The 13,208-nt window shown below is 37.6% G+C and overlaps 1 protein-coding gene across 1 annotated transcript in view; it reads right to left on the bottom strand.

Annotated features, from left to right (window-relative positions):
• Nucleotides 1–11,295: 11,295 nt before the first annotated feature.
• lhx1a (LIM homeobox 1a) overlaps nucleotides 11,296–13,208 on the bottom strand; it is a 9,200-nt gene continuing 7,287 nt past the window's right edge. The window contains exon 5 of the mRNA XM_016556984.1: nucleotides 11,296–12,589. Within this exon, the coding sequence (XP_016412470.1) occupies nucleotides 12,210–12,589 (380 nt within the window). The 3' untranslated portion in view covers nucleotides 11,296–12,209. The remainder of the gene's footprint in view (nucleotides 12,590–13,208) is intronic.

The raw sequence follows: 13,208 nt of genomic DNA, 5'->3' as shown, positions 1-13,208 counted from the left end.
TTAAAATATTATATTTATTAAAATTAACTTATTTAAAATATTAAATAATACAAAATTAAAAACTGATATTATTATATTATATTATATTATATTATATTATATTATATTATATTGTGATGTTGTCTCTGTTGGTCAAACATCTTTTTGCTATGTGAATTTGTGGGTCATACGTAGCATGTGACCTTGTTGTGATTCCTCAAAGTCTAGTGTGACTGCACTTTAATATGCTATTTGGGATTCAGTAGAACCATTTCCTGTTACTAATGTGTGAACAACAACCCAGCGTTTGGCTAGAGAAAATGAGAATTTGGTAACAGCATATTCTAATGAGTGGCTCTATGGCAGACAGCAAGATAGGCCACTGTTCCCACATTCGCATCTCTCAGGCTTGTGCCTAATTCATTTTGGCCGTACAGTGACAGAGCGGGACAGCGGTTAGGGAGGGGGAGGAGGGATGAAGCAGGGCAGGCTTGCAGCACAGATAGCAGCAGACAGCGACAGAGACTACAGCGAACTGTGACAGCGTGCAGATAGAGAGGCACAGTATGGGGAGAGAGATAGAGAGATACCTAGATGGATGGAGAAAGCAAGGAGGCAACAAACAGAAATGGAGCGCAGATATGCACAGGCGCATCTGAAGGGAAGGGGGTGAAGAGTCCGCTGTAACAATAATTCATTATTTGTCTTGTTTTACAAATGCTGCTCCTCGAGACATTCAATTTATTGTGGCGCGGAGGATTGTCGTCTATGTGTGAGGAGGTGTCAGCACCATGGAGTGCTCCGCCGTCTCCCTGCGTGACAGCACTCCAGATGCTGAGAGGGGGCCGACAGTGGGGGGCACTCCGCACATGCAGGCAGACACATGTGTGAGCACAGTCGCACATACACGCATATGATTGAGGGGTTTGTTGAAGGATGAGGAACTAACCTGTGTCCAACCGGGGCCCCCTTCCTTCTCAAACTCCACCCCCCTCTAGTTAAGCCAGGAAAGGAATTCATTAAAATATAAGTCCTCCTGAACTGCACCCATAATCCGACAGATTAATGGCAGAGCATGAAATCTGCAGTTTACGTTGACAAAAGTTACATGTAGGGGGAGGGGCGGCAGGGCCCTGCAGTGGATTACGGCGAGCGGGTCTTAATGCGGGAATAATTTGATGTAGCTGCCAATTTGCTGCGCACGCACTCACCGGCACAAATCCGACTTTGCTGCGCACTTCTGTAGAAGTTTTATGGGTGAAGAGAGCTCCTCCAGCACTTGGCCGGCAGACCTGATTCTCTGAACGCACACAATGGACTTTCATCAAGTTACTACACAAATGTGACCTGCGCTATCATTGAGTCGGAAGTCACAATGAGCCATTTGAGGAGAAACACATTGGGCAATTATAACCGAAAAAGGTGAACTCTGACTGTTTTGTGTTTGTTATTTTTAAAGTATTTCAAATCTGTTAATACAAAAATCAATAGTAAATGTTGTTTTGGCGCTCTTTAATGTGGTGTGACAGATCACTGTAGCCACTTCAGTGAACGTGCACATGAAACGATAGTCTGTTTAATTTTACTACTAGTTCAAGGTTTGCAAAACAAAACCAGCCCAATTGCTGTTCAAAACTAGCCCAATCATGTCTTTTCCACGATTTTCCTCTCCATAGTGGATCCCTTTTGTCAAAATCATGGGGTCAACAGTGCAAAAGTAGCCCAGTTCTGCAATAAAACCACGGACTTGGCAACACTATACTAGTTATAGCAAAAATAAACATGAATGAACATCTGAAGGTAAGTTAAAGACACAATACAACCTACTGTATAATGTGTAATCTGTCATGAAATCGCATTATCAGTGTTTCAACTGGGAAAGATGTCAGTAAAACAGCTTGTCACCCAACGTTTACCTCAGTAAACATTGTATGCTAAGTATACTACAAATACATATATATATTTATGTACTTAATAAAATGTGCTGCAGTTGTACTTTTAGTATACTAAACTGGTATACTTAAAGTCGGCTAAATTGGTACAACTAATTTTGTACTTAATGCGCTTTAATTGTGTGGAAGTAGGGCTGAAGTCAAATTAAAGATATACTTAGTATATTTGATTGTGCTAAAGTGGAACTATTGCAAGTATACTTTAGGTACACTTTAAATATTTAGCATTTAAAGACCATACAATCCTCATCAAAAGTGACATTAAAACACATTTTAGACTTAATATTAAGAAATGTGCATTGTGCACAAATAGTACGCCAAATAAAGTTTAATTATAATTTTTATATCGGTAAGTCTCGAGTTATCTGTCAGTAAATATGTTAATAGATTTGAACTATACTTAGTATGAAATAAATGTATTTTAAATATATTACTTTTTTACTAGGGTTCAGTGTCTATAACGCATTCCTTTGCTAGACATAAGAACTTTAGAGAAGAGAATATAGGTGGAAACCTAAATATATTGTTACTTAAAGGCCATTTTATGTTTTTACAACAGCCACCATTTAATTTACATGATTTATATCAACAGCGGTTTGGAGTTGAAACATAACAATTAAATCATTAGAAAGCAGAGACGAAACTTTCATTCATTGTATAGAACTCAGAATGTATTTCAGTGTCAAAATGACTCAAAATGATGGAACAGGTCACAAATTATCATATCTAAAGAAACCTTTTACAACAGCCCTGGTTGTATGATTCCATTTAGATGGTGTCGTCCAATTAGAATAGTAAGGGTCTGATTTAACTCTAGTCGCCATTCACCTCCACACAAACAGAACTCTATCAATAGAATGGGGTTTGAGAAAGGGGGTGGCGCGTCTAAGAGGTTTAGCTCTTTAGCTCCAATCATAGGACATTTCCAAATGATCACTCAAAATGACAGAGGGAATCGGCACAGGTGACCCCAGAAACAATCAACCTCATTCAAGCCCACCATCTCCCGCCTCCACCCACAATTAATCCAACCAAACATGTTTGATTGAATCTTTTCAAGCAAATCCTTTGCTTGGGCTTTTGTTAGTTCACTTCTTGTCAACATCCATTAAAATATGCTTTTAATTCTTACGCCCGCCATCTCCGAAGATATGAAAAAACGGGAGAAGAAACAAAAAGGAGGGGAAAAAAAGTAGCGGCAAGCGATCCCACCGTCTTCAACTTTAATCAACTGTACGCTGGCATTCCCCTCTCCCCATAATAATATGCTGTTTGGGATTCAGTAGGCAGGCTCCACATCAATCATTCCCTGGATTTTTTTTTTTCCGCGCTGCAATAAATATGCAAATGAGGAGAAGCCAGTCACTGGTAATTTCAAGCTCAGCTCGCTAGTGTTAAAAAAGGACACAAATTTATTAATTGCCATCGGCCAAAGGAATCCTATTTCTGTGGGCATTGATTACAAAGAGGCATGAGTGATTACCGGGAATGCTGCGGGCTCCGCACCGCTCCACAAGCGGGGCGCTTTGGAGAAAAAATAGCAGATTATCACATCCGCTGCCACAATAGACATCCTGACATTACGCTCCTCGGCATGAGGCGAAAGGCCCATGTGAATGCTACGGTTAGGGTAGAGATTTAATTGTAAACTAGTCTTGTGATAAATGACATAAAGATGTGGAAATGTGGGTATACATGTGCTGTGCCCATTGATTCTATGCCCATTGACTGACTGTCATTCAAGCAGCGCAGGGCTCAACGAATCCACAACAGGCTCAACTAATGTAAAATGATGCCATCTGGAAATGAAATATTTCCTATTGGTGCCTACTATAGCAGAATATGGCTAAATGTGCTAAAAATGTGAAGTTTACATATAACATACAAGGTTAATGTGCTTCAATGATAGGGAAAATAGGTGGGAAATGAAATTGTGTGTTGGATAGAGAGAAAAATAAAGATCCCATGAAGAACCTTTAACCTTTCCATTGCAAAAAATATTCTTCATAGTAGAAATAAGTTATCTAGATTATTAAAATGTTCCTCACTCTTTAGATGATTAAAATGTTCTGCAGACTGAGAAAAAATGGTTCTTTTAAGAATTGTTTACTGAAAGGTTCTTTGGGGAACCCAAAATAGTTCTTCGATGGCATTGCTGTGAAAGCCCCCTTTTGGAACCGTTTTAAGAGTATTTAATGTGAGTCCAGCTGAACAGGCTGCCGCCTTTGTGTTTACAGCATACTGCATTACATACCGGTGTACGTCAGTATTTTAAGTCACCGTGCAGCAGTAATCACTGAGTCACTTTTATGGACACACCAGCATGAACCTGTCAGAGAAAACCTACAGCTGACAAAATCTAAATTGATGTCGCAAGACAAAAGTTTAAAAACAACCACAACACAGGAAAAAAAACAGGGCCAGAGAGAGGCTTCTGTCCAAGACATTTCATCTCCCATAAATAATGGCCGTAAACTTTTCCGGCAGCACCAGCTAATTAATTCCTGTGCTATACACAAAAGGAAATGCTGGGTGACAAATGGGAGCAGGGGCTTGAAAGCTGCCAGGTCTGCAAAACAGTTTTTTCTTCAATTTACAAGCAATTTTGCTGTAAATCATCAACCAGAACTGGCTGCTTTAGGACACAGCCTCTGCTGCCACAACATACTAAAACAGTGTTTCAGTAATTTGAACGTGAGATAGAGAGACAGTGTGGTAAAATCTGCCAGAATCCAGATGTTAATCGATCATGATTTATCTCATAGACCCAGAGGTGTAAGAGACCATGTGCTGTCCGTGCTGTCATAACATGTCCTGTGTAAAGGAGTTTTTTTTAGTTCATAAAGTACAAGAATTAGCATGTTGTTCGTGGTGTGTTTTCTGTTTACAGTATTGTTTTGTTGTACTGTGATATACTCATACTTTTATCAGAAATATACTATTCATTATGTATTTTTTGTCTTTTTTGTCCCTGACCCTTAACTGTAATTTTAGCTGTTTTTTATTGATACAGATAATAGAGAACAAATAGGAAATTATAAAGAATAGTGTGGGGAAATGACTCTAAATAATTGTGACTGCACAATGGCTGCATTTATTTGATAAAAAAAATACAATTAAAACAGATGTTTTTGAAATATTATTGCAATTTAAAATAACAGTTTTCTATTTTATTATCATTTAAAATGTAATTTATTCCTGTGATGGCAAAGCTGAATTTTCAGCAGTCATTACTCTAGTCTTCAATGTCATATGATCTTTCAGAAATCTTTCTAAAATACTGATTTCTTATAATCAATGTTGAAAACAGTTGTGCTACTTAATATTTTTGAGGAAACCATGCTACATTTTTATTTTCAGGATTCTTTTATAGAAAATTCGAAAGAACAGCATTTATTTTTGAATAGAAATCTTTTGTTATGTCTTTAATGTCACTTTTGATCAATTTAATGCATCCTTGCTGAATAAAAGTATTAATTTCTTTCAAATAAATGAATATACACCTTTCTACAACAAGGCTGGTGACAAACCGCCTTGATGTGGCCTCTAAGCGTCTAGCCATTTGTTTGTCTGACATTTCATTTTTCCTCTAGTTGCCACATTGACGAAGTGAAGAACGTCTGATTGAGGACAGCAATGCAACAGAAGTAGCATTTAAACCCATAATGCAAAGTTGCTCTCGTGTCAAGGTCTGGAGCTAACACTTAAATGTTTTTCTCAAGGCAAAAACTAAATGGCTGTGTGATGGCACCTCATCAAGCAGACAGGAAAACTTGTTTGTTTGTGACACAGAGGTGAAAAGGCAGTAAAATGAAAGCCTGGCTGACATTATCCTTTTAAACGCAGCCCTTTCCTCTGCTCGACACACAAATCAAGAACATGTTGTTTCCCCCTACAGACCAATAGAAGCATCCAAGTGCTTCTCACAGAGCTCTCCTCAGCCACTTGGAGCTAATCAGAGCACAAATAATGGCACATAAGTCCATGTGATCGCATGCTGGAGCGGCCGTCTCTCGCCTAAAGTCTGTAATTGAAATAAACAAACATGGTATTCAAAATAAGACTATTTTACTGTAACTTAAGGCTGATGATTATCACATGCACAGTCGAAAATAGTGAGATTTTAAAAGGTTCTTTATGTTTATGAGCTGTGGTTTAACTTTGTATTGTTCCCTGAACAGAGGTGTGGACAGTGCCATTGTGTGGTGACCTTGAGTAGCACACATGGACAGAAGAGCTTAGGGCATGAATGGCAGACAAACCATTTTCCGTCACATCTCCCATTGCTTTGGGAGTTTTCCTTCTTAGTAGCTCAGCAAAAACCAGGAATCATTCGAGTAAAACTTAAAACATTCATCTTTCTGGCTTCTGCATCCTCAGTGTTCATAAATTACATTTCAGAGAGCTCTCTTATCCAGTCGTCCTCATAATAAGGTCTATAAAGAAGAGGGGATTCCAAGCTGATTAATTGTTTCCAGCTTTTGTTTTTAATTAATTGCATGGCTACTCTGTCTACTGGAAGTTCAGTCAGAGCCGAGGTGAAACGTGCGGATGGCGTTTAAATCTGTACATTGTGGCACATCCTGTGCTTCCCATACAAATTAAGCACTTGGATTTACATCTAAATATTTTGACCATGCGTTAACTAGTGTTTACATATAAAATATCACATAAAGAATTGTTACACAAAATGTCAATAAATATGTTCTAACCTTCACTATTAATGGCCGTAAGGTGCCCTTGAGGTACAATAGGGCTGTATGGATCTGAACAGATGTTGAAATGCATGCATGCACATTTCCTACCACACACAGGTAAAATACAACAACAAAGACGCGCACATTCAGCGTATACCACTCAATTTCCTCTGTAATCTGTCATCTTGCCTGTAGTTTTAATTCCTCCTGTTAACTGCATGGTTGCATGCCACTGCTTCATTCATTTTAATGGAATTGAATAACAGCGCCGCATGGCTGCACTAGCACAAGGCCGCTTTAATTGGAATGAATGTTTAAAAATGTGAAAAATATTCATGCTGGTGGTTTTCCAGAGAAAAGGCCACATTTGTTTTGGGTGACTTCTGCCCATTTCAAAGACCCCTTCAAGAACTTCTAGAAACACATCTGACTATAGACCCGCTGCTAATTTTGCACTTGTGGATAAATCTGGAATTTGGTGTGTTATTGTTATCAGCCATCAAACAGTTAATCATTAACATTGATCAAACTAGTAATTTGCTGATCAACAATTAGCTAAACGCTTACTCACATTTTAAAAATAGGACTGTCACATATGAAGAGTGATGTATTATACTGTTTAAAATTTTAAAAAGTCCACATAGAATAATAGGACAATCCAGTGACTCATTATTGAGTATGGTTTGCAGATTCTGTCTCCATATCATCAGGATTTGAGTTTAAAATATATTTACATTTACATTTACATTTAGTCATTTAGCAGACGCTTTTATCCAAAGCGACTTACAAATGAGGACAGTAAAAGCAGTCAAAACTAACAAAACAGCAACAATATATAAGTGCAAATGACAAGTCTCGGTTAGCCTAACGCAGTACACGTAGCAAGGTGTATATATTATACACACACATAAACACACACACAAAGAAAAACAAGTAGATAGAATAGAAAAAATTGAATAGAAAAATAGAAATAATTAAAAATTGTTTATTAAAAATTAATAAATAATAATAATAAAAATAGAAGATAAATGTAGATAAAGTAGAATTAAAATAGAATAGAAAGTGCTAGAGTTAGAGGGTCAAATAAAGGTGGAACAGATGTGTTTTTAGTCGTTTCTTGAAGATGGTTAAGGACTCAGCTGCTCGGATTGATTTGGGCAGGTCATTCCACCAGGAGGGAACAGTTAATGAAAAAGTCAGTGAAAGTGATTTTGTGCCTCTTTGAGATGGCACAATAATACGCCGTTCACTTGCAGAACGCAAGCTTCTAGAGAGCACATAACTCTGAAGTAATGAATTTAGGTAAATGGGTGCAGAGCCAGTGGTGGTTTTGTAGGCAAACATTAATGCCTTGAATTTAATGCGAAATTAATATAAGAAATATATGAGACCCAATAGATTGTCACACTGAAATCAAAATTAGATTTATTTTGAAACTAGATTTAATGAGATCTTGATTGTGAGGCCTGACCAATTACACTGCGAAAGTAATGGTGCTGTTTGCTTTACTGTCCTCTTATTAATGTACAAATTTTCCTCATGAAAATAGATTTAGGGTTAAATAGAAAATATAATTAATTATCTGTGCAGTATAACTTACAGGCCCAGCATAGTACAGCCTAACAAATATGATTTGCCACACTTAAACACACTAAAAATATAAAAAATCTTTGTAATCTCATTAGTGTTTATCTTTTCTTACTCATTTGATATGGAAAAATCATATTGCAAAAGGGCAAAAAGATGTCTGATTTATTCTGCATTCTGATCATTTAATTTTCTGATAAGCAAAAATAAACACTTTAAACGGAATGGTTTACACATTATATCAATGTTTATGTTTGATTCTAGAATAAGTGACGTACATCAATTATAATTTCTTTGTTTTACTCTAGCAAACTCATGAATCCATTTAAAGTTTAAATATTAAATTGTTAATAATAGCACATGTTTTTAACCTGACCAGATATTTGGAAATCTGACATTTGAATTCCTTATTTCCTTGCAGATATTCACATGTCCTCTAGACATATTTGTCCATCTTTCTGATGCAAAGCACAGTGTTTAAATCAATCAAGAGATCTCACCGAAGTACTCACCGAAATACATATTGGCTAAATATTATAAAATATATTCATGTTTTACTACCATTAGTGTTCATTTCAGGTGGAAACTGCAGTGAATTGCATGTACTGTATAGGTATATTTTTGGAGTTTTGCGAGAAAAAAATGTAGGTACACATATGTCTTCCCAGTGAGCTTATGTTGGAGAAATCCTTGTTTGTTAGGGATAAAAATCCTGGCTATAGATGGATGGTCACACTACACTGGTTCTGTTGTTTCTTCATACGTCTTTGCTAGAATGAAAATCAGTTAAAATGCTCATTGTATATCACTAGATTTGTGCTATGTGCATTATAATGATTGATAGTAAGAACTGAATGAGTGAAATAGATTTTTTTTTAAACAACCTTTTTACATGACCATATTTAATATGCAATGTATATGTTGATAAGCTTTGGAATCAATAACAACAGCACAGAGAGAAATCCCTCAGTTAATAAACTATGCATGAAATATTAAGCAACATAAACCCTTCACCTCCAACTGACCATCACCATCACCATCACATCAAAATTATGACATTAGTGCGATGCATGTCTGTATTCATATCCTGCTCTCAAGATTTAAAAAAACACTCCAAACATTTATATTTAATGTGTCGACAAGGTCAGGCCGAACCAATAGTCGATGTTCAATCAATATGAGATTTGAATTTAAAGAGCTTTGGCCTCCCGGGTGACAGAGCATGGAGTCAGCGGTGTGGTTAAGCCCCGGGCTCAGGAGGGCCCGTAGGCCTGTTTAACTCTCAGGACCATGATTAATTCATAGTGGATTATGTGCTGGGTGCAGCAGGGGCACCGCTGGGCTCCTTCACACTAAAACCACACACAGCAATGAGATAAAGGCTTTTCCCCCAGATAGCAGGCTCAATTTGATGCCCGTCTTCCTTGCCTCCGTACCTGTGAAGGATTCCCCCCACATACGCTCCCCACTGAGAGTCAAATCACTGAATCTCATCTGAGTCTTTTGTTTTTCCCCGACTATGAATTGAGATATGAAATGAGATGAGTTCAGCGATGAGTTTGTCGCTTTTGAACTTGTTTCTCCGTATATCTATTGTCGCAGATGTAGGTGTTGCTCTGCATGTCTAATGCCACCTTTTAAGATTTTTCGCATTTTAGATATGACTCGGAGGTGCTTCTAATGTATAGTGAAGTGATTGTTCTTGAAAAGGTATGATTCTCTGTCATTAGGCCTTCAGTAGAACTTGTTAGCATAGCCAAAATAAAAATAAAAAGTGATGAATTCATTTATGATGCTGGCATACAAAATATAAATAATGAATACACTTGTATGACACAAAAGTACTGTCAACTTATCATTTAAAAAAAAATTATATTACTGCTCTTAAGTACATAGGCAACAAAACGTATTTTGAGGAAGCAGCACAATTTTGACAATTTTTTTAAATGAATGAATGAATTAAATATTTTAGTTTCTTTTGGATTATGAAAATTAAGAGATAAAAGCATCAGAAAAGAATATTATCAGTTTAAATATTCTCAGCTTGTGACTACATGCCCTTTAACCCTGTTTACACTGAAAGCAAACCTCGCTCTTTTCAGCAAGGACATGGCAAATACATTTCCATTCACAGTATATCTCAAAGTGGAAATGGTACAACCATAATCACAAGGCATCATATAAAAACATTTGATTTAGCTAATTTAATCGATGAGTAAATGCTTTGTGAATATTATCAAATGCTGTATCATGAAAGGACACCACAAGACTGTTGCACATATAGCAGGCAAGACAACCTTGTGAGGGTTATGTGGTGTCCTCCACCATGTCAAGTTCATCCTGAGAGATGCTAATGTCTCACAGTGCTATTCTCAGCTAGACTGCCACACTCAGGAATATTCTTCAGAAGCCATCTTTTTCAGAAACCAGCCTCTAAATACTAAAGCGAGCATCTCGAGACATGGAAAATCCCCTTGCTTGCTTGTATTTGATGCTCAGCTAGTCCAAGGAAAAGCACCTATCATCTGAATTTCATATTTTCTATTTTATTAAAAACTCACAAATTCGTTCAACATGTTGTATTTATACAGTGAATGGTCTAATATGCACTGGAGGTCACGTAAGCTTAGGTTTATTAGAACAATAAAAGACATACCATGAGAATTTGATATTTAAAGAAAGTAGCAGCTGCTTGCTGCACATTTGACCATCAATTTCAATAGTTTGGATTTTCCTTTAAAGACACAAAAATAAAACTTGTAGGTCTAAGTATGTTATATTAACAATTTATGAATGTTTTTTTTTCAGCAGACTAAAAAAATTAAGAAGTCAATACTTCTCATTGTTTTTTAAACACTTACACTTTGTTTCAACACATTCTGCAGATAATGGTGCAAAGCACTTTTACAGTATTTGTGCTATGTTTTTATTTGGCAACTGTCTACTTGATTTTTTTTTCTTTTTTCCAGGTTTTTTTGTAAACAACATTTTGTACAAACTAGCACAGTGAACCACAACCCCAGCAAACTTGTTTTCTTCAAACAATATAAATACAATCAATACAAAAGTTTGGTTGGTTGCTTGGAACATTTTTTTCTGGATCAAGAGGTTCTAAATCATGGTTGATACTTTTAACTCCTGAATTAAATATATTACGTAAACAGTTGACTGTTCTATGTCCCTTTCAGACCCTTGTTAAAATAATTTTAGAAGGTAGACTTCATTTATCAACATTTCAAGTTATCTTCCATTAAATAAAGGGTTCACCATCCATACACATTTTAACACTTTGCCTTTTGAAGGCTAACTTCTTCAGATTTGGTGGAATTCTTGGGGAAAAAAACAGGATATGTCCAGAACGAGAAAAAAAAGCTTTTTCTCCCTGGCCTTCAGAAACATATTTAGTGTCGAAAAGGTTGTTTAAGTGTCAGTATGGCAGAGCCTTGAAAGGCAAGGAGGTCTGAGGAGTTTTCAAATAAATAAATTAGTCTGACGGCTTAGATCTTTCCTGGAGTCAACATTGCAGGTTAGCGTTAGATCAGCCGCCTTGGGTGTTTCTCTGTAAAGCTGACAAGTCTTTGACGGTAGCTGACGCTGTTAATGTGTCGCAATCGCTGTTTTTAGAGCGGCGGTTTAACCGGTGGTACAAACGTTGAGCTTCTGGAGGGTCGCTGCTATGCTGGGCCTCATAGCTGAGTTCATACAGCGCCCAGGTCAACAGTATCAATTCTTTCTCTTCTTGAGTTCGGACTTGGGATAAAGAAAGAAAGAAGGAAACGGAACATCAACACAACAAGTTCAAGAAGGTAAATGTCAATGCCCATGCTGCCCTCTGCTGCTCTCTCTGTGAGCTGTCCCACCACATTTATGACATGGAAAAACGGGGAGAAAAAGACAAAAACGAGAACCAGAATGTGCGGCCAGTGTCCCTGTTCCCACCCTCCTTCCTGTGTTTATCGTAATTTCTCTCTGCCGAAATGGCCGTTCACAGAAGCTACCAGACCGTGCCCTCATTCATTTCTGATGAAGGGTGGGAGAGGTGGTTGCTGTATCCGCTGCCGTTGAGGGAGAGGGATGTAAAGGACGGACTGGGTCCAAAAACATCTGAGGACATACTGTGCAGGGGTCCAGGTATCCCTGGCTCTGGACTGGGTGAGTCTCCTGGGTGGTGAGACATGATGTCTGAAAAGCGCTGTACTTCACTGGACGGATGGTGGCCTGGGATAGGATGGTCCATGCCCCCTAGCGGGGTACCGGTGGGTCCTGATGATGGAACAAAAGGGAGATCTACAGGAGTCTGGGCCTGCGAAGATGGGGGGCCTTGGGGAAAGAAGTCGTAATTCCCTCCCGGACCGTAGTATTCGCTTTGATAATCTGCAGATACACAAAGGATACAAGAATTGTGGTGTAGGTATAGAAATAAAGAGCAGGAGAAAACTCCTTGTTTAAAAATTCATCGAATATGTAGTCTGTCGTGCTTTGGAACAAATCTCAATATGCCACATTAGTCACAGAACATGTTACACCAAAATCACAAATGTAGCTGGGTGGGGAGAACAAAGCTTTGCTAATTACAGCGAGGAAGGCTTTGAACAGCTGAAAACGTACAAAACAAAGCTGTTATTGATATGATAGTGTATATATAACAATAACTGCCTTGTTTCATGTATATGGACAAGAACCTAGCAGATTATGACAATATAGGGAAAATGGGGTTTGTACTTAATGTTTATTTTTGACAGTTTCATACTGTGGTTTTTATTATTGCCACGTTTTTACACTTTGTTTGTAATATTGGGATTTTAGTTGGATTAACAAAACTCAAAAAAAGGAATTGTATACTAATTTAAGAGGCTAGTTTTTAAAATCAACATTTGTATCCACTGATGGCAAAAATACAGATGTAATACAACTTTTGATTCAAGATACAGTCCCCCTGTGACAACTAGCCCTGGTCTTCCCTATACCATACTGTCATTAATATGTAATGAAT

This window comes from Sinocyclocheilus rhinocerous, unplaced genomic scaffold (assembly GCF_001515625.1).
Source record: "Sinocyclocheilus rhinocerous isolate Xijiao unplaced genomic scaffold, SAMN03320098_v1.1 scaffold166, whole genome shotgun sequence".
NCBI classification, from domain to species: domain Eukaryota; kingdom Metazoa; phylum Chordata; class Actinopteri; order Cypriniformes; family Cyprinidae; genus Sinocyclocheilus; species Sinocyclocheilus rhinocerous.
Note: the sequence above shows the minus strand (reverse complement) of the source record. Positions and strands in the feature narration are given on the sequence as shown.